The sequence below is a fragment of the Scleropages formosus genome, chromosome 22 (genome assembly GCF_900964775.1).
Source record: "Scleropages formosus chromosome 22, fSclFor1.1, whole genome shotgun sequence".
NCBI lineage: Eukaryota > Metazoa > Chordata > Actinopteri > Osteoglossiformes > Osteoglossidae > Scleropages > Scleropages formosus.
Genome location: NC_041827.1, coordinates 13,424,978 through 13,446,377, shown reverse-complemented (window position 1 = coordinate 13,446,377; position 21,400 = coordinate 13,424,978). Strand labels below are relative to the sequence as shown.

Genomic DNA, 21,400 nt, shown 5'->3' with positions numbered 1-21,400 from the left:
ATCCACAGAGGGCACTCACCACTAAACTCTGATAAGTCCACACTAAATTGTGATTGAGCTCACCGCTAGACAACTATGACCAATGAAATTGACAAAACAAGTCAGCTGACAGTAAGGAGACATTACACAATGCAAGAAAATTTCTTCGTGTTGTCGATTTTTGTGTTGGTGATTACTTAAAGTTTACTGATTACAAAAATACAGCTAGTTTTTCTAGAGTGTCAGTCCCAATTTCGTACTTTACAGCCATTGGAAGATTCTAGAAGGCACCAGAACATTCATCATCAGCATCAGATCCTAAAAGTTCTGGAATATTCTGTGCTTGAAACCTGCTGCCAACATTTGCCAAAACTTGCTAATTTCAAGAATGTGGAATATTTTTCTAAAAACTGACATATAGTACAAACTAACACCAGAAGTGTGCTTAATCTAACAAAACTGAATGGAAAATGCAAAAAGATCTACATAAAATTCCTGTTACATTGTGTCATTATTGATTTTGACTGACAAGTCCTCGGTTTTTGATGTTGTTCTCAGTTCGGTTTTCCTTTTACTTGCAGCATGATAGAGGTGGGCCATTGCATCCTTAAAAAGATGGGTGATCATTTGTTACACAGAATTGTGTGGAAACCAATATTACTCATGATCAGTGGTGTGTATTGCTCAAGGACAAATGTCTTGCAAAATTATAGTTTGCCTCCGGAACAGCAGTGTAAATGAACTTGAGTTCATAAGTAAATCAGCTTAAGTTAATACTTACTGAATGGTCAGTCATTATTATAAATCATTATACTCCATATGCATGATAATACCTGTTACAAATATTCAATGTTCTCTGTAATTTCACAAGAAAATTCAAGAAAATTTTACAGGTGAAAGAAGTTTTTTTAGTCTAAAAGACAAATAGTAACAATATATTACATCCAAATAATATTATGAAATTGTTCCCTTCGTATGTGTTATGAAAGAAAAATAATAACTGGTGACTAATGTATAGTTTATTAGTTTGTTCCTGTGCAAATAAAAACTGGGGATGCAGAGGGTGGTTTCATTAGACTTACAGAAGTGAGTTCACTAGCACTGGAACGAACAATAGTACTGGTCTGTTTTCTTCACCTCATGAAATATTTTTTCTCTTGTCATCAACCCACTCACTCTACAGAGGTCTTCAGAAGTTTGCCATATATGCTCAGTGCATTTAAATGGCTATCGATCAGTACTGTGTGCTGTACATTTATGGATCTGTCACACTGCTAGTTATAATACAGCAGTTTAATTCCAGTAGGACTAAGACTTTTAGGACTGACACTTTTTTAGGTACACCTAAGAGTTACTTTGTAGTACATATCTCACTCCCAAAGATACATAATGCGAGTGTCTATGAACATGGTGAGTTTTTTGCTGCCAGAGACACCAACTCCAGCATCTCAAATGTCCACCCTCCTGGAATCCAAGTCTCTGCTGCAACAGATTTTGAATGTAACTCACACAAGATGAAGCCATTGATCCCGTCCTGTCTGATGCCAATGGAAGAGGCTGGTTATGGTGTAACGGTGGCATAGCCGACAGTGCTGGTGTTACACATCACCTGGACTGTGATTGGACATGTCTTTGATTCCTGGTCAGTCTGGTTGCAGTTAGTGTGTTCTGTTCGCATTTGTGTAGGTTTCCATTAGGTGCTCCAATGTCCTCCCACAGTCCAAAGACATGTGTTTCAGATGAACTGTTGAGTATAAATTGCCTGTAGTATGTGTGTGGGTGTTAACATTTCTCTTGTGCGCAGATCGGTAAAAGATTGTAGGGCGTTTAGTGTAGCATATCTAGCATTCTATGTCACCTTCAGTAAAAGTGTCAGTTAAATACTACAAAGTAATCATTCTGTGTCACTTTGGAGAAAAGTACCTGCTAAATGAACAACTATTACTACAGTAATGGCATGAATCCTTGAAAGAAATTTTACCCATAGAACGAACTGAGCGTCGTTTGAATGTCACAGCATACTTAAACATTATTGCTGAAGGGTTACATCCAGTGGACAAAATCTACCCTTTTCAAGTGATTCTTCAAGCAGTATGAAGTATCATGTCGCAAAGCATGCATAGTCTCAGGATGATTCTACAAACATGACCGTGTACTCCAATGGTCACAAGAACTCAACACTATAGTGCATATTTGGCATAAGGTGGAATGGGAAATTTGCAGCATGAATACACCACCTGGAAATTTTAAAAAGCTGCGTGATGTTATACAGTCAGTGTGAACCAAGAACATTTTTAGCAAATAAAACAATTCGGACTCCTCTGCAAGCAAAAGTTGGTCATAGACAATACAAATCTAGATCTACCTAATAAAGCGGCCAGTGATAGTGATGGATGATCACAATGATGATGATGGACATGCCATCGAGTTGACCCAGACTTATATCGACCACTCGTGTGGTTTGCAAGGCAAATGAGGGACGGAAGTCTTTAACCCGGTGACAGTACATTCCCTATATTGGAGAAAATGTTTATGGTGGTTAACGTACAGCAAGATATGACTGAAACTCAAGCAATCTTGACGTGAAAGGGACATCAGCTGCTCTAGGAGCAGCATTGTGTAAATTGGCCACAGATGAAAATTTCTCTGAGATCCATCCATATTGATTTAAACACCTCTGCCATCAGTCACACCACAATAAAAGAAACCTACACACTTGATATCATCTCAATATTTTCTTGCAGGCGTACCTCCGGATGGTTCCCTCCACTCCCATGTTACTTCCCCGATCCTGGAAACCCATCAGGACTTCATTACAACTAATAGTCCATCTGTCTGGACGAATTCATCCATCCAGTCCCTTCAGCCCTACATAATAATTCTCAACTCAAGTGCCAAAAGTGCAGTTGTTGTGAAGCAACAGGAAGGCGTTCTTTCAGTTTACCCTCATGTGGGGGTTCTGTTGCAGGCCCCTTTGCTCCCCTCTTGCCCCTAGTCCTGCTATATATGGTCAATTGTGAGCCTGTTCATCGTCCTGCCAATTCCCTAGGAGCAACAACGCCCACACAGGGCCACATCCACTTGCACGCCAGCCAGGGGAAGTACAAACCGGTATCCATGATGGCTGTCCTGAACTCGTAAGCAATCTCAGCGCCAAACATAACCTCGGGCCTCATCCTCCCACAGCTCAGCTTTTCCAGACACAAAGCGAATGCCCTTCGCTAGTCAAAGAAGAATTGTAACAGAAAGTAGAGATATCTTTCAGTAAAACAATGTGAGCAAGGAGAGGAGTGGACACAAGCCATTTCATTGGGCTACAACCTAGTTGTCACAAGGTGGGACTGGACAGCATGATCAACTTTACTGTCACATCAAATTCTGCTGTTTACTGCAACATATGCTTAACAGATTGTCTGAACACTAGTGATGAAAACAGAGTGGGAGGCCCTTTATCACAGTCCATGGCTATTATTAATAGCACAGAGTTGTTGTAATAATCAAAGACAAAATACTTCATTCTGGAACCATCTTTAATACTGACTTTTCCAGGAATATGTTTTACATTATTTATTATTAACTTGTAACTAGCTGCTGTCTTTCTTCGTGGAGACATAAAAAAGATGCACTACAACAAGCTACTTACAATCATTTATCCATTTAAACAGCAGAGCAATTTACAACATACACACAAAGATCAGTTTAAATTCATTAATTTAACTGAAATGTCTTTGGAAACTGGGGGAGAGCTGGGGCACGCAGCAACAATCACACAAGAATAGAGAACACGTAAAACCCACGTGGACCTGAACTCATGTCCAAACCCGCAGCCCAGGAGGTTTGAGGCACCAGCACTAGCTGCTGTGCCACCATGACACCAATTTATGCCTAAAAAAAAGTCCATTGTGAAAATATGTTGTACCATTTATAAATCTCTGAATCCGTGACATAGTGCAACAATGAATGTTTTTGGAAACATTTTTTTCTGGGCCAAGTAATCTGGTTCTTGTTTTGACAAAATGACAGGCTGTATTACTGAGATAATCTTGTTCTACCATTTCATGTTTATTTGTTCTTTCGTTTAAAGTGAAAACCTGTGATTTTTAACATTCAAATGTAAATGCCAAATGAGTCTTGACAATATATTTGAAACTCACTAGAATGTGTGTAATCTTTGTTTCTTTTCATTTTATTAATTCAGTTACAATATTTTGTTATTGTGGTGTATACCTGAATGTTCCCTCTGTAAAAACCGAACCTCTATAGCCCAAGGGGAAAATTTAATCTCTATAATAATTGATATGAATGCTAAATAGTGGGCTTCTTTGAATAGTGGACTTTGTGGAAAGTGGTAGGGGAACAAAAAAAAAAGAAAGCTTTTTACAACATTAAAGCTACAAATATCATACACGATGCAATACAATATGATATGACTGAACTTTATTGTCAGCTTTCTCTGAAATTTGTTTTCCATCGCAGCACCTTTGTCCCTCTGTACTATGACATATTACAGAACAGGGCAGCACACAAGGATGTTAGAGAAAAGAAAAACAAATAAGAACAAGAAATGAGAAAATAAGAAAATGTTACGTAAAAAGAATAAGTAAATACCAAAGTTTTCCATGTTTTTGATAACTTCCAGAGCATGACTGTAAATATTTAAGGCACAGCTGTAACAATTTGTGCTTATCTAACTATTTCTTATTGGCTGAATGACCTAGCAATCATTTCAACCATTTACTTCATTTACTGGACTTCTGCAGATGACTTCTCAGGGGAGTTTAATGCAGTTTGCTGTCCTGTTAGTCCTTGCATGCTACATGAAATCTGTGCAGGATGTAATTTCTCCTCCGGAACAGAGACCATCTAAGTACTCCCTAGGCATGCCTCTTTAATGATAAATTCACCTTTCCTCCTAGACGTCTTTGCTAGCATCACTCTCAGGCCCGTTTTCCAATACATGCCGCAGCAGTGCCTTTCATTTATCGTGCATGGAAACAGTGGAAATGTATTACCGCGGCCGCATCCACACCAGGCCAAACTGCATTAAAAGTGTAACAGAACTCTGTGCACTTGACAAATAACTATCAAGGAGTGCATAAGGGAAACTTATGTTGCAATGGGACTGTGGAGCACAAATTGTTTCTGCACAACAAAATCACACGTTGATGACAAACTAATGCTATTTCTCGAGATGAAATTCATGCACTCACCTTCGCTAACCGCTTGTCCTGGTCAGGGTCACGGGGGTCCAGAGCCCATCCCAGATCCACTGGGAAAAAGCCCAGTGGGGTACGCCCTAAACAGGACACCAGTCCATCAAAGAGTAACCACATGTGCACACACTCACTTACACATTAAGGGAAATTCAGCGCTGCCAATTCACCAGAACTGCATAATTTGGACTGTGGGAGGAAACCAGAGCACCCAGAGGAAACACCAGTGCCACCCTCAAAATAAATTTGCTGCATTCAGTATTATTGCCTTAACGTGCACTTTTGTATGAGCTAAATTACAGTTTCAGATGAGTACATTTACAGTGATTTACCCATACAGCAATGTATTCTTACCGGAGTAATTCAGGGTAAGCACCTTGATCAAGGCAGTGGTGGAATTTTCCAATTGATTACCTTCTGAATGCAAGGCATTGGCCCTCACCACTCCACTACTGGCTACTCCCACATGTAAAAGTAGATGGCAAACATTGCTCACTTTTTCTGCAACTGGTTTGCACCATAAGAGGACAAATTCCTGAGATGGAGGTGAAAATGTTGGTATGGCGTGCTCTGCAAAATTCACCCTGTTCAATCAATACCCCTCACAGATTAATTTCATTCTGATAAAAACAGTGTGGGCTCACCAGAATCTCATCTGAACAACTGTTAGTGTGGATTGAGCGATTGCCCACTGAGTGTCAGATGGGTGTTATGCTGCAATGATGCACAGAGTGTCTCTGCTCACAGCCATCAGGGACATGCAAGAGTGCTGGCTGAAGCCTGGTGAAGGCTCTGTAACCAGGGGCTTCACTTACTATGGTGCAAAACTGGTATTTAAATGTACTTCTTTGGAATATGTGCAGGACACTAACAGTCTCTCATATGTAGTAGTATATGTGTATAAGTAGTGTATACACACACACACATTTTCAGAACCGCTCATCCCATACGGGGTCACGGGGAACCGGAGCCTAACCTGGCAACACAGGGCATAAGGCTGGAGGGGGAGGGGACACACCCAGGACGGGACGCCAGTCCGCCACAAGGCACCCCAAGCGGGACTCGAACCCCAGACCCACCGGAGAGCAGGATTGCGCCACCGCGCCCCCCCAAGTAGTGTATATAGCAGTGTAAATGGTCTTGGGTGAATAAAGTGTGGGCTGATAAAGCTACATGGTGTTCACTGGACATCGCTTTGGGGAAAAGCGACTGCTAAATGAAGTAACGTAAACGTACATGTGTATGCACTTGGCTATATCAGCTTTCTATCAAAAATGGATCTAACCTAGTTGAGCATATTACATTCATTCATTCAGCTGATGCTTTTTTCCAAAGTGACTTACAGTGTTAAGCTACTTATAATTTTTTACTCATTTATACAGCTGGGTCATTTTACTGCAGCAATTTAGGGGAGGGACCTTACTCAAGGGTACTACAGCAGGAGGCAGGAATCGAACCTGTGACCTTTGGGTCCAAAAGCAGGAACACTACCTACTGTACAGCCAGCTGTCCGTGAGCATGAAATTCATCATCAAATTTGTAAACACGGATTAGTTCATTGTCAATAAACGCTTGTCCATTGCAATGTCGCTGTGGTCCTGAGCCTATCCCAGAAACTAAAGGGACAAGGCAGGGTACATCCTAGGTGGGACAGCAGTCTGTCTGCAGCAGGCATCCACTCAACTCTCTTACACACACACAACACACAGCCGTTTAAATATCACACACGGATTGCATGAAATTATTGAAATAATAACCCAGTGCCGCGATTATTATGTGTCTCTTTGTCAGGGCGTTTGGAGCGGAGCGGCTCGCGTTACACTCGCAGACACTTAACCTCGCTGCGCGCTCACGTCAGCAATAAGAAGGGGCATCTCTCCACGGCGCGCGGCGCTCCTCCACTCGCGTCTCTGACCCCCTCCGATCGCCTCCCCTCCCCCTCGCTGACACTGACAGGCGTCACCGCGGCACGAGAAACCGAGGAGCGCGCGGCGCGGTCTTTTCCACAGGCTCCTCCGCGCTCGGGCGCTGCTCCGGCAGACGCGAACGCGGCGAACGTGGACGCGAAGGAGGACAGCGAGAGCCACCATCCGCGCAGGACCGCTCTCACCCGCGACTCGTTCACTATGTGCGGTGAAAGGAAATAACTCCATCAGCCCAACCGCACGAGCGACCAAACGCACGGCGCTGCAAATGCGCGCGCTCACGGCGCTCGGAATCGGCTTGTGGAATCCGGCCACCGCACCGGCGTCTGCGCTCGCGCTCCGTCTCCAGGGGATCCCGCGTGGATCGCTTCTCCTAAATGTCCCCTGAATTTTACACGGGCGAATGTCAATGTGACAGTGGACCGCGCGTCACGCCACGGCGATGCCAAGCGGAGCTGCTTTCTAATTCTGATCCTTGCGAAATCGTTCGTAGCCGGGAATCATGTGGGAGCTGGTCGGTGGAAGCACGATGATTCCACGGCGACTCCACGGCTTGGTGTCCTCCGCGAACCCGGTTTGAACCCGAGTTCAGTTTGCACAATTATTAGCAGAGGATCCGCGACACGAGCACGTTGGATTTCCTCCTTCCCTCATTTTTCCCTCTTCTTCTTCTTGTTTCCCCAGACTGACAGCTGGCCTCCTGGACAGCACCCTGCCCGTCTTAACTGTAAACTCAACTGTACCCGCGAATTGTGGACTTGCTGGGATATAATTTTCTCGACGTAGCGAACTCACACACAGTCAGTGTGTGTAGTGAATGCCGTGTTTGCTTCTTTGTAGAAGTTACTTTTGTTGCCTCCACACTGAATGCTGTTAGTGCCCCTGTTCCTCAGTCCCCGACACCCCAGCCGCGTACTGTGGGATCAAGCCGTGGAAGCTCTTCTGCTCCAAAGGGGGGGGGTTTAAACAAACACGAGTGACCGCCCGCCCGGGCTCGTGCGCACTCCCAGCTCGTGGACCCAGCTGCTCAAAAAACGATATCAACTGGAAGTCGCGATGATTAAACTAAAGCCACCGTACAGCTTGTTGTGATTTCTTCTTTAATTAACCCGAAGTCTTTTTTGACGGATGAGTAACAAGAAGTGAAAGTGATGCGTGGAAGTCACACGGCTACCTGTGGACTTGTGGAGAGCCCACAGACATTCTAGGACTGGGACCCGCGTGGACCGAGTGGAGAGGGTGCGGGCTTTAAAGACTCTGCCTCCATCGGCTCTTGCGATTTCATCTGTGGCGCGAGCGCGCGCGCGCGTCTGTACTGTTGACAGTCGCCATGGACCTCAAAGTGGAGTCGGAGGAGGTGGACTGTAAGCAGCCGGTGCCCATCGAGGTGTTCGCGAGCCGCTCCACGCTGCACGGCATCTCGCACATGTTCAGCTACCAGCGCATCTGCATCAAGCGCTGCCTCTGGATCCTCTTCTTCATGGGCTCGCTGAGCTTCCTCATCTACGTGTGCGTGGACCGCATTCAGTTTTACTTCGAGTACCCCCACGTCACGAAGCTGGACGAGGTGCTCATCTCGGCCATGATCTTCCCCTCGGTCACCTTCTGCAACCTGAACGCGTTCCGCTTCAGCCGGGTGACGCGCAACGACCTGTACCACGCGGGAGAGCTGCTGGCGCTGCTCAACGGGAGGTGTGTATGCGTGTGCGTGTGTGTGACAGGACACACACGGCATCCCAGACAACTTTTCGGAGGTGTTCCTATCCTAACCCCATCGAGAGTCGCTTCGAGATGCTTCAGGACTGTGTGTCGCAGCGCTTCTAAGGAATCATCTGTTATTTTTTATTGACGATTTGCGCCACGTTTACTAGAACCAATATATAATCCTTAAACCTGTGTATCTACGGCAAGGCTATTTCAGTTAAAAAAAAAAAAAAGCATTTCAAATGGGGGGTCGCGGTGGCGCAGCGGCGCAGTGAGTTAGGTCTGTGCCTGCTCTCTGGCGGGTCTGGGGTTCGAGTCCCGCTTGGGGTGCCTTGCGACGGACTGGCGTCCCGTCCTGGGTGTGTCCCCTCCCCCTCCAGCCTTGCTGCCCTGTGTTGCCGGGTTAGGCTCCGGTTCGCCACGACCCCACTTGGCACAAGCGGTTTCAGACAATGTGTCAGACAGACATTTCAAATGAACTTGTGCGTCACACCGGCGGGAGCAGCTTGCGGAGTGTGTTTAGGAGTGTCACCTTATTCTGAAAGTTTCTGCTTTGAATCTCCCTCCTGTACTACCTAACCTCTTTAAAAGTATTTCTGTCCTCTGTTGTCAAAGTGACAATATTCTGCTTTATGGGTGGGCAGATTCTTATGAAGTTAATTAGATAACTACAATGTAACTCGCTTTGGACGAATGAGTCTAGCCTGAGAGGTAACAAGTATCTTTTGCTCACGTAAAGGTTAGAGAGCCGCACTGTAACCGATGACATGTGGTTCAGTTCGGAGCGCCTTGGATTTTGCACATAAATGATAAACTATGCGATTTACGCATTGCTGCTGAGCGATATTATTTCAAGTCAAACTTAAATTCAAATTATTTTTCCACCATGGATTAATGTGAACGCGTTTCCAGGGCTGTTGTAGAATCTGTACTTCTAAGAAACTTTTTTTTTTTTTTTTTTTTGCGTTGGTGATGATGTGCCCTTTATTCTCAGATTCTTTGAGCCAAGTTGCTTGTTTAATTCCCTTTTATTATATGTCTCGGTGATTCTGAAAGTGCTGATTTTCTGTTTGCAAATCTTATGGCAGAAGTTTGGGGGCAGTTTTAAGGTCCTTTGATCTAAACCCACATCAAATATTCAGTTATGGACTGCGCATCTCAATCAATTGACGTCATTTCCATAAGCTTTAAATAGTGTAGAACTGCAGGAATGCACTCTTCAGGTACCGTGTTTTGGTTGTGGTAAATCCCTTGCTGTGAAAATGAAGACAACTTGCTGCCAAACTGAAGGAGGAAGAAGTCATATAAGGTCTTTTCTTTACTCCTGCCACTAACTGCTGGATGATAAATATTGTGACACCTTTGATGTGTTGAAGTTACACTAAATTTACATTTATATGTTTATCTGACACTTTTCTTTGAAGCCGCTTATAATATTCAGCTATTTACAGTTGCGTAAGTGTTTATACAGCTGTGTGTTTTATTACTACTGCATTTTAGGGTGATTCCCTTGCTCAAGGGTATTGCACCAGCTGGATAGATTCAAACCTGCAACTTACAATTCCAGAGACAGCACTGATCACTATACCACCTGCTGCCACCTGGAAGACCTCTTAAGGCCAGATCGCTGGTCAATCTAATTCAGCTGTCCTTGATAACACTTCTTGTGGGGGCATAACTGAGTTTAAAACACACATTCTCCCTTTAAGAAGTGTCTGGCAGATAGAATTTTGTCCTATGAGAATCTCAGAGTTCTTGAGTTTTCTTTCTTGTTTATTTTTAAAGCGTTCTGGACAAGAGTAGCTTTTGCAGGAGTTTTTTTTTTTTTATTAAACAAAAAAGAAAGACCCCTGTTGGCCATAAAGTGCCTTTTGGACAGACAAACTCCCACCAGGTGCTCTTGTGAGATCGAAGGGGATCCTAATTAGGGCTCCATTCTGTTCTGAGTTTGACCAAGCCTTGGGGTGGACAGCTGATGCCGGTGACAGGGCCACTACAGTTTGGCCAGCAGGGCATTGGTGGTCATCATTGTTACTTCTCTATGAGTTGTGATAAAGGTGGGATAATTTTTCTGCTTTGGGGAAAGTAACCTTTGGATCTGGCATTGTAGAATTTTGAAGGATGTTGTTAGCACTTAATTTCACCCAGGGCAAACTTTCCAAGATCACAACCTGTTCATTATTGTTATATTAAAAACAGCAATGGGTGTTTTAGAGTTGGGGGGGAGTTTACACAATTTGAAAGTCACCTGTAACCCTGGAAAAGTCAAGGCTGCTGCTGAAAAGAGCCCAGGCTGGACAATAAATAGCTGTCAGTGTATTTTCACTCTAAAGGCATGTTTGCAATGAATTGGTGACTCTAAATTGCTTGTAGTGTGTGTGTGTGTGTGTCCTATTCTCCTGCTGTGTAGATGATGGAGCACTAAACTCCCAGTAATAATCTTGTTTAATGCTGCAAGTTGCTTTGGATAATTGTGTCATTTACTAATTGTTTGTCACTTTGGAGAAAAGTATCTAAATGACTACATGTAAATATCCCATCGCTCTCAGCTTTTGGGAGGTGCACAAAATCCAAATGTTGTCCTCATAAATAGGAAGAAATTCCCTGTAAGTCAAAGGAATGGTGTTAAATGAAACCCCTCCTAAAGTCAATTTTGTGTAACTCAAATGGATGTATTTTTGTTCTGTTAATCAATTAAATGGAACTTACACCTTCAATAAATTTAAGATGAGCAGGAAAAAAATTGTTTTGAAAGGGCATGAACTGTGTAATATTATGCCAGTCAACCTCTGCTTTTTGCTGATGTGTTGATCAGCAGAGGTTCTGGTAATGGAGTTGCGGAGTAATGGCTTACATGGCCATCTTATACGATTTTCAGCCTCAAAGCCACCTCGATGGTGCTGTCTTGCTGGATCAAGCCACCTTCAGACCACAAGGCTGAACAATTATTTCCTTGTTCTCTGGTATCTGATGCTACATGTCAAATGTTCACTGAGGCAGGATGGGCTCTCATGACATGACTGTCATTTTCTCATCTTAAAAGAAGGTTGTCATTGTTAAAGCAGACATTCATTGTCCTTGTAGAATCTTTGTACAATCTAAAAAAAGAGCAAATGTGACAAAAGTTAAGTTTTTCAGTTTTTTTTTTTTTTTTCCTTCTCCACAGAGGAAATTGGCCCTTTCTGATACTATAGCAGGAAAGAACAAAGGTTGAAGAGGAAAGTATGGATACAGTCAGAAGCTTCATTGTCATTTCAGCCATATACAGCTGGTACAGTGCACAGTGAAATGAAACCATGTTCCTCCAGGACTATGGTGCTGCATAAAATAGAGAGCGACACAGACTACACGAAGTGTACGGAGGGGTGTGTTGTATGTGCTGTAAGGAGTAGAATAAGCTGTTCTGTGCTCAGTGCTCCTACGGTTATTTTTAGCTTATTGATCCATAGCGCTCCTCTGCTGTGGACCCCTGATAGCCTGCCCCTGAATACATATTAGTGTGTCACAAATACACATACCTTTAGTGAAGAGAAAAATTGCATGTCTTTAGCATCCAGTTTATCAGAGTACTGTTGAAAACAGACCTTAGAATATAGATGCAGGGCTGATGTTGATGTTAGGGCTGCAGAACTCCAGTGATCATGCCCTTATAGGTTACTCTCCATCCACTGTGAGAAAGTTGTACAGGAGAGAGTGTTACATGGGACAGCTTGTTGGCATGATGACATTCCAGGTGTAAAATATAAGATGTTTTAACATACATAATTAACAAATTCACCACAATGAATCAATTACTCCGGTGGAAAATGTTATAGACATGCAAGATATACTACTTACTTATTTATGGACTACATAAATCAGTAAGAAGAACATGCTGTCTGCCTTATGCACACATCTGAAGAAGGCACTTTTTCTTGCGCAACTGTCTAGATGTGAGAAGCAAACCTGAGGTGTCTCTGTGTGGGGTTCTGACCCCAAGTTGGCTCCTTATTAGCAGGGAAGGAGAAAAGTGTTGTAGATGACAGTCCGGCTGACCACTTATTGTCAAATGTAATTTTTTTTGTGACCCAGTGCGCCCAAGAATGCTTTTTTTAATATGTACTTTGGCAGGATCCTTTTTGTATCCAATTCTGTGCTTGTCCAACAAACCACAGCAAGGAAACTGATTAAATATCTAGCATCATCATCTTCTATTGCATTGTTTCATTATCTTTATTAACTTTCCCGGATCTGCTTATCCGTGATTACATCCAGGCAGCTACATCGTAAGTTAGAAAGAAACCCTCTGAGTTTCGGCCGAATTAAGTACTATAATTATACAATTATATGTGAAAGTGGCATGAAAACGATGTTTCTGGTCACTGAAGGAATGGATTGCCAGCTTCTGAAATATTGCAACGCTGTCTAAACCTCTTGTTAAAGCATATTTAAAAAAACATTGTTTTCCATAAGCAGATGTTGCTATCCAGGAAATGAAAGGAAAGGCATGTCTAAGGGGCAGCTCGGAGACCCGCAAAGCTGCCGACAGGCTGAGCGGACATCAGAGAGAAGGAGGGATGACAAGCAGAGGCAATTAACTCGTGTCTCGTAAGCCATGTGATAAACAAGCTTTTATCCGCGTGTAATTAGTGCTGTCTGTGAAACCTCACTGTTGTCAAGCTGATAAACAGTCCCTAGTGCTTTCCGACCCTCAGCCCCATTTGGCTGAGTGTGCAACCCAGGGGTGTTACTGCTGAAATGTGGGTCTCATAGATGCTGTATTACATAAAGCACTAAACGAACATACTGAGGCAGGGAGGATGGTGCCCTGTGAGACCGGCAGGTATTATTACCTCTCCAGGGACAGCAGTCTACTTTCGCAAAGCAGCAGAGGGAGGCCATGTCTCTCTGCTAACTTTACAGTTCCCTGTTTAGTGGTACACTTCCACCCTCCCATTTTTTTTTTTTGCTTAAAGCTTAAAAGCTCCCCTGTATGTCACAATGGGGGTTATCATCTTCAGTGAGCTATGACTACTTGCTGTTCATTCTGACCTGGATCGTCAATGATTTGAAGATCGTACAACTGTGAGTCCTATTTGGGGAATAAGCCACCCCTGCAGATCTTATTGTGTCATTATTGCACTTAATACCAAAAGCTTGCCTATATGGTCATTCTTCTGAATGTTAATATCGTAACGACCCACGTTACTGTGTTTAGGCGGGAAACCTGTTCAATGTAAATAGTTGCATCGTGGGGAAAAATGTAGAATGTAAGTGTGCAACCATTGGGGGCACTTCTGGGGAAAGTGATGGGGTGACTGTGTCTACCAGTGTTTTGGGAGAAAGCCTGGGGGTGCTAGGCAGGCTGGGAAAGCTGGCTTGAGACAGAGGTCCTGCAGGAAACGGGGGTCCTCGGACCGAGAGCATTATTTCCCTGTGTGCCGGTGTTCGAATAAACGTTCGAGATGAATGCTGCCTCTGCGTCCTTCGCCCCATCCAAACCCACAAGGCTGCATGCCACAATATAGCTGTCAATACCATCTAGCATCGTAAGTCATCTGCTATCCGTTGTACCCTGAATCATTTTGTCTCTTTTCTAGAATCACACTGCTGCGGTAACAATTGGTACAAATAAATGCAGTGTGTGTGTGTATATAGTATATATGTATATACTTTTTTAACCAAATACTAGTCTCAAAGCACCTTTTCTGTATGTTGCACAGGTTGGCCTACATATAGAAGGTATCTACATAGGTATGGGTATTGTAACTTAAGGTGCTGAGTCTTTGAGAAGAAATGTAAAGCAATGGGAAGAAGAGATGATGGGAAGTCATTTTTATGCCACAGAATTTTTCTGCTGCTTACTGTGCAGCAGGAAGGCATAAGCATGGCCCTGCAGCAAAGGGATGTCACAGGGTCTGGTGTTGGATTTGTAGTGGATTTGTAGAGCGCAGCAGAGAGAAAGCAACGATACGAACACAGAGGGTGACACAAGAGGAAGGAATGATTGATAGTGTTTTGTATTACAAAAGTATAGAAATAGAAGAGCTTTTCAGGGAAAGAGCAGAAGAAATGTTCTGCCTCTTGTGAGACTTTAGCAGATGCAGGACTGGCGAGGAAAGAGAAGATGTTTTCTGCTTAATAAGATCCAGGGACAGTGAGGCTTTGATCATGGAGGACAAACTAGCACATCAGGCATGTTTGGGAAGTAAAGATTGTGTTCTTATGCGCTTCACGCAAGGGAACTGGGTTCTTTTTGGGATGTTACTCATCTTGTTCTTTTCGACTGTCTGGATGCAAGGTTTTTTCTTTTTAACGATCAGACAGTTTGTAAAATGGCTATTTTGCAGTTGAAAATGATTTTTTTTCTAGAAGTGTGTGGAATAAGGGTGTTTTGTAGATGCTACTCAAGGCATCCTTCAGATATTTTGATTCCAAGTACATGAGGACAGGTAATGGTACCTACATGGTTTTTTGTTATAGTTTCTTCTTTTTGATGGCTTGCCAACAGAATGAAGAGTGAGACATTGAAAGTTCACAAAAAATTAAAACAAAGATATTTGTGCCAAGAGAAAATTTATATAAGCTGAAGTTGTTGGGTTGTTGGAAGCTGAGAGGAGCCGGAGCCATATGAATTTAGTGTCTCGTAAAACTTTAACTTTGCGGTCCCACTTAGAAATGAGAATTAGTTTTTATTTACGGATGATATTTCCCGAGGCATTGGAGCAATGTTGTTATTCCTTCATTTGTTAAGCCCTCATCTGAAATTTAAAGGATTGTGGTCCATAATCTAATTGCAGCTCTTCCCTCACCCATAGAAAGCACTTGCTCTGATTGCTTCAGGGAGTTGTGTCGGGCCGATATTAAATAATTCCCGCATATTGTCGCACCAGCATCTGCTATCACTAAAGCTGAAGAATCTGCTTTCGCTAAAGCTGCTTTCGTTAAATACTCCGGGAGGTGTGAGTCAGTGGCACTCGACTTGCTCTTAAATAGTCTCCTGGTAGCTGTGTGTTTATGAAGAACGCAGTTTGGTAGCTGAGGGTCCCATTCAACTGAGTTTGTTGTCAGGATCAAGACTGTGTCAAGTTGGCAACTGGAGGAGCTGTGAGGTCTACGTTCTGCCTTAGTGAGATGCTCCTACAGCTCCAGGCTTTCTTTTAGCCCTAAACTCAACGAACAAGATGATGTTGATTTTTGCATCCCGTTCAGTAAGATTTTTGCTCCGTAAATAAATCAGGAAGTACAGTGACAAGCCAACTGACAGGTGAACTGCTGCAGCATGAAGGTGTATGTTTGTGCATGTTGTGATGTGAAAATTCTACCTTGATCAGATAACCACAGTCTGTTTCAGAATGTGTTCAAGGCTGAGCTTGATGTACTCTTATGACAAACTCTTACAGTTTGGTTAAATAACCGCTCTTTCAAACGTTTATCACCACTTTGCCACACCAGCTCATGAGAGCTTCACTGCCGTAACATCACCCTGAATTAACATTTGTTTTCTCTGCCCTCTGATGGAAGACCTGCTAGTATGGTCAGTTAAGTCTCTTGAAAAGTTTGCAGATGGAAAGGAAATAACTGCAAAACAGCCTCTATATTTCTAATCTATATGCAAAACCATCTTAACAGTGGTCATTTAAAAACATATAATGTTGTAAGACTTAAACTGTCATAGCAACTCAACTTCCTTAAGGATAAGTTGTCTTCCCTGGAGTCATGATCAGCTCAGGCTACCTTTATCTGAGCTGCACTTATCACAGAGAGCACCTCCAGAGCAGGAGTGCTAGATACCGTCAGGCAATCCACAGCTTTGTGTGCCATATGGTGACAAGACGGACCTACTGATCAGGCTGCAAAGTTTTACTGATTCCTGCCCCCTGAACATGACAAACCATGGAACAGTGAGAGTTAAGGTATTTTTATATGGTAAAAAGGAAGTGTTAAATCAGCACCAAAAGCACCATTTGAGTTCAGTGAGCAGCACAGCAATGAAGGAGGTAGCAATGATGCCTCACAGCTCCTAGAATGTGGGTTCAGACATGGGTTTCAACCCAGTGCAGAGTTTGCATGTTCTCTCCATGTTCGCATATATTACCTTCAAATGCTCTGGTTTCCACCCAACGTCCATGAATATACTTTTTAGGTGGACTAGTGGTTCCGAATTGCCCATAATGTGTACATGTGTAAGTGAATGAGTATGTGTTTGCCCTTCCAGAATGGGCTTCTGACCATCATGAACCTGTATTGGGAAAGTGATTATTGATGATGGGTAGATAGATGGCTGGATGTTTAAGTTCAATCCTTCTCAGAGCTCATGCAACACTAAAAGTAGTTTTAACTCAAAATTTTACTGCACAACTGTGACTATTACTCAAGGAAGTACATGTAAAAGTGTCCCAATGTGTGATGGACACATTGGATTTGACCTTGGAGAAGGATTGCAGTTTTGAAAGGCAACAACTTGCTTCTGGAAGTGGAGTTTTTAACAGCTTGGGTCTGGCAAATCTATGCTGTTACATGGTGTCTAGCTGGGCATGTCTCCTACTCACAGACAAGATAGGCTAAGGGTCAGGTGTAGTACCAAAGATGCTGCATTGTACTTTATTTTCAGTGCTTTAAAAAGGTGTACCATAATATGAAATACAATCCCTCAAGCAAACATCCATGATTGCTGCTAAATACATAATGAGTGCTACAGTGATCTTGCTTCATTAAATGAAGGATATAACTGAAGTGTACCATTTCTTAAGCAAAATGTCTGGCTTATATCTAGTAGTTCAAGAGTGAGAGTTGTTTTGTGTGAAATTATGTCTGCCTAACCCCCACTGGTCAATAAGTTCACATGGATATGAGTTAATATTACCTGTTACTCAGTTAGAGGCTATGCTTAAAACTTTACCATTGTCCAAGAGTAGTTATGTCTCTCTGGATGATTTATAGTAAATTTGCACATCCTTGAAAACAGCTGTATAAATATAATTAAATAGCTTTACTTTGTTTTGTTAAACAGAGCAAATTCAATGCTGGGTGAATAACGGATCATCGGTCTTATTTATTCATGTTATGAGATTTATATGTTTAAAACAATAGTGGTTAAGTGTTGTTTTTAAAGAGCCTCTGGTAGTTTTACTGACTACATTTGTTGGTTCAATTGGACCACATATCAACAGTTTAACAATGAACCGGGTCTTACAGGCAGCTTCAAATACCACCAATGCAGTTATTTATAGAAGGCTAGTTGCTTTTCCAGTTGCACACAATACAAAAATACCATTAAACAGATTTTGTTAAAGTTCCTCTTTCTCAACAAATCCTATATATTGTAGGATTGACAGTATTTATGGTAGAGCTGTTATTCAGAAACCACTTCAAGGCAAGAGCACAAAAATATCCTGGAGAAATAAGCACAAAACTGGATCCCTGCAAAATATACAGTATTGTGATGACTTGTGTTATACTCTTTTCTCCTCTATCTGGATGTTATACACAAAGGATGTGTTCAATCTGCATTGTCTATTACCAGTTGTAAAATATTATGGTGGATCACTAATGACATGCACAGCCACATTATGGGAGTCATTGGGTCTGATTACTCTGTGTAGCCTTATAATATTGAAGGAAAATGAAGCATTTTAAGATGAACAGATGTAATGTGCAAATCTGCTTCCTCATGTTACTTCCATATTCCAGACCTATAATGTCCATATTTCCAACGCCAGAATAGTTTCCTGAATATGAGGATGAACTCAAATAAATTCACTGGCTACCCTAAGCACTGGATATAAACATTGCTGAATAATTATGGGAGATTCTTGACTGTAGATCTTTAACTGCTTCATCCCTCAAAGGCTTGGTGGCTTTCCTTCTTTAAGATGGTTCTATAGTCTGCTATACATGGATGTTTATATCTGCATTCCAGTAAAGACTGGCTCTGTCTGAAAGCAAAAGGTGGCTCTATTATTCATTAGTTACATAAATGAATGTATTAATTAATGAAACCTTATTAATCCCAGGGGGGAAATTCACATACAGTACACCACATACATATAGACACACTTATAATATGAATGGATAGACACATGCTACGAACGCATAAATAAGTAGGTAGATGGGCAAAATACTGTCAATAATTATTTATTCATCAATCTCTTGTAGCATCATGCCTCACTGTTGACACTGACCATTTCTGCGAGTCAGTGTCATCTTTCCATTAATGCAAAGGTAACAGCACACTACCCTTTTTCTTCTACATATAAGACAGGCAATCTGTTAAAATTGCTGGCTACATTTTTATTCCACAAAATATAGGACGTGTGATTTCTGAAACAACGGTGTCTACTGTAATTTTTTAGGAATAAGACCAGGCAGATAATGGCAGATGGATGAAAATAATGGAATGCTCTAACACACCTGAGCTTTTCACTTCCCTCTATTCAAGACCCTCTGTCCCCTTTCCATTAATTCTCCTCAGTGCCACAAATGAATAACTGTCAGTCTGAGTCTGGTGAAATAACACAAAATGTCACCACTTAATCCATTTACTTGAATTATGTAGACCCAGCAGAATTTTATCTTAATTAATGCAGAAATAAAAGATTCTCAGTAGGTCATTTTCCAGTGTTTACGATTTACAAGAGCTGCAAGTGTTGTTAAACAAAAATTTCCAATATCTTTGTTTTCTCCTTTTGTACATTGAAAAAAAAATGTTTTACTTGTGTTTCTGGGAGAGTGAATATATTTATTGACTGAAACTTAAACCAAACGAGCCGATGACAATGAGGCTTTTCTCTCCGCTCAGGTACGAGATCCGGGACACACACCTGGTGGAGGAAAGTGTCTTGGAGACACTGAAAGTAAAAGCAGACTTCCACAACTTCAGGCCCCGTCCCTTCAACATGCGTGAGTTCTACGACCGCACCGGCCATGACATCAAGGACATGCTGCTGTCCTGCCGCTACCGTGGGGTGGAGTGCAGCGCGGAGGACTTCACCGTGGTGAGTGACCTGCTGCTCCAACGCCTGGTTTCATCACACTTTGTGGAATTGGCATGTGGTGGGACTGAATCCTTGGGTCAGTGCAGCGATGTGCACTGAAAGGCCTGGCACACTTGCTGATTCTGCCTGCACACTCTGTCATATTTGCAATGTGTGATACCGTGTTTATGATGATTTACAGTAGATTGTGCATATTGGCTTACATGAGGATTTCAGACGGTTTACATCTTGAATTAAGAGAAACACAAAATTACCAGTAGTCTGGGTGAAGTTGTGGTTTATGTTCTCCTTAATCTCACGTGACCCAAAGCACCATAATTTGATAATTCCACACTAAAAATTTAAACCATTCAAATAAACAAATAGCAAGAAATAAACAGCCAGTATGAACTCTTGTATTAGTTAAATTAGCCAGAGTTGGATTGTATAAGCAAAAAGCAACAATTCAATCAAAACAAATACTGCACATGTATATTTATATTCTGTATTAGGAACAAGACCAGGTAGATAATGGCAGATGGATGAAAACAACAACAACAATAATAAGATCTTTGCACATCTGTTCACATCTTCAGGGCAGTGCACCTTTGGAATGCTGTACTCCTGTTCTGCATAATCGTTTTGTGCTGATATGTCCGGCATGCGAGTAAGGTTCCACCGAAGGAGTGATGCTCTCGCTCTCTGTGAACCCCATGGCTAAGCAAATGTATGACCTAGATTTCAGCTTCTGTGCAACTTTATTTCTGTTACGGCCAACATTTAGAAACGGATCAAAGCATATTCCTTATTTCTATATTTCTGTATGATAGATAATTCCATTGCAGTTGTAAGATGGCTTTTACTTACAGTGTTACAGCTGGAGAGGTTGGATTGTAACCCCTGGGTCTGATCTGCAACCTAATGCTACTTATTTCAGCCTTGGCTCTGAGATGGGACCCTTCTCATTGTGAAACCCCACTCTGGGTGTAGTTGTCTGTGTTTTCCAGCCCGGTGAAGCACAAGGTCCTGTGCTCCTCCTGTAATGTGCTGATGTCTCCCTGTTTCCATTCTGCTGATAAACCAATGTCCTGAACCCCACAGAAACAGCTCAGCAGAGAGCACTAATGGTGTGTAAAGAGTAATTCCCGCAGATGATTCGCTATGGGTCCCAGAGCATGATGGTACCTAAAGCACAGTGCCCAGGAAAAGTGGAGTTTGTTCTCTTGGAGATCTTTGTCTCATTTCTCAGCTTGAAATGATGTGCAAAGACAACGTAAGGATCCATCTCCAGTGAAAATATTGATCTCGCCGTTTGGTTCAATGCCAGCCTCACAATAAATGTGATTGCTTTCTGCATGGTTTGTAGATCAGTTGATTTTACACCTTTTCCTGTCCAGCTGAAAGTAAATAACACTGGAAAAATTGCTGTGAATGAAGTAACTCAATATGAATATGCAGTATTACGCGTTGCTTTTTCTTGATGACTTTGGAACAAACAGGACTGTTCGCCTCGCAAATGTCGGTGGGAACGTAATGATGAAAAGTGGAATTTTAGTTACTTTTACAAGTTGGAAGGTGTAAATTACATGTGAGTGTGTTGTGTTTGCATGAGGGTCTTGTAGTA

At 42.3% G+C, this 21,400-nt stretch overlaps 1 protein-coding gene across 1 annotated transcript; it reads left to right on the top strand.

Moving 5' to 3' along the window:
* The first annotated feature begins 8,369 nt into the window (after nt 1-8,369).
* LOC108931111 (acid-sensing ion channel 1-like) lies at nt 8,370-20,545 on the top strand. The gene is made up of 3 exons (XM_018746713.1): nt 8,370-8,809; nt 19,602-19,797; nt 20,373-20,545. Exons 1-3 carry the CDS (start codon nt 8,448-8,450, stop codon nt 20,445-20,447), a joined length of 633 nt encoding a protein of 210 aa, XP_018602229.1. The 5' UTR covers nt 8,370-8,447; the 3' UTR covers nt 20,448-20,545.
* The last annotated feature ends 855 nt before the right edge of the window (nt 20,546-21,400 follow it).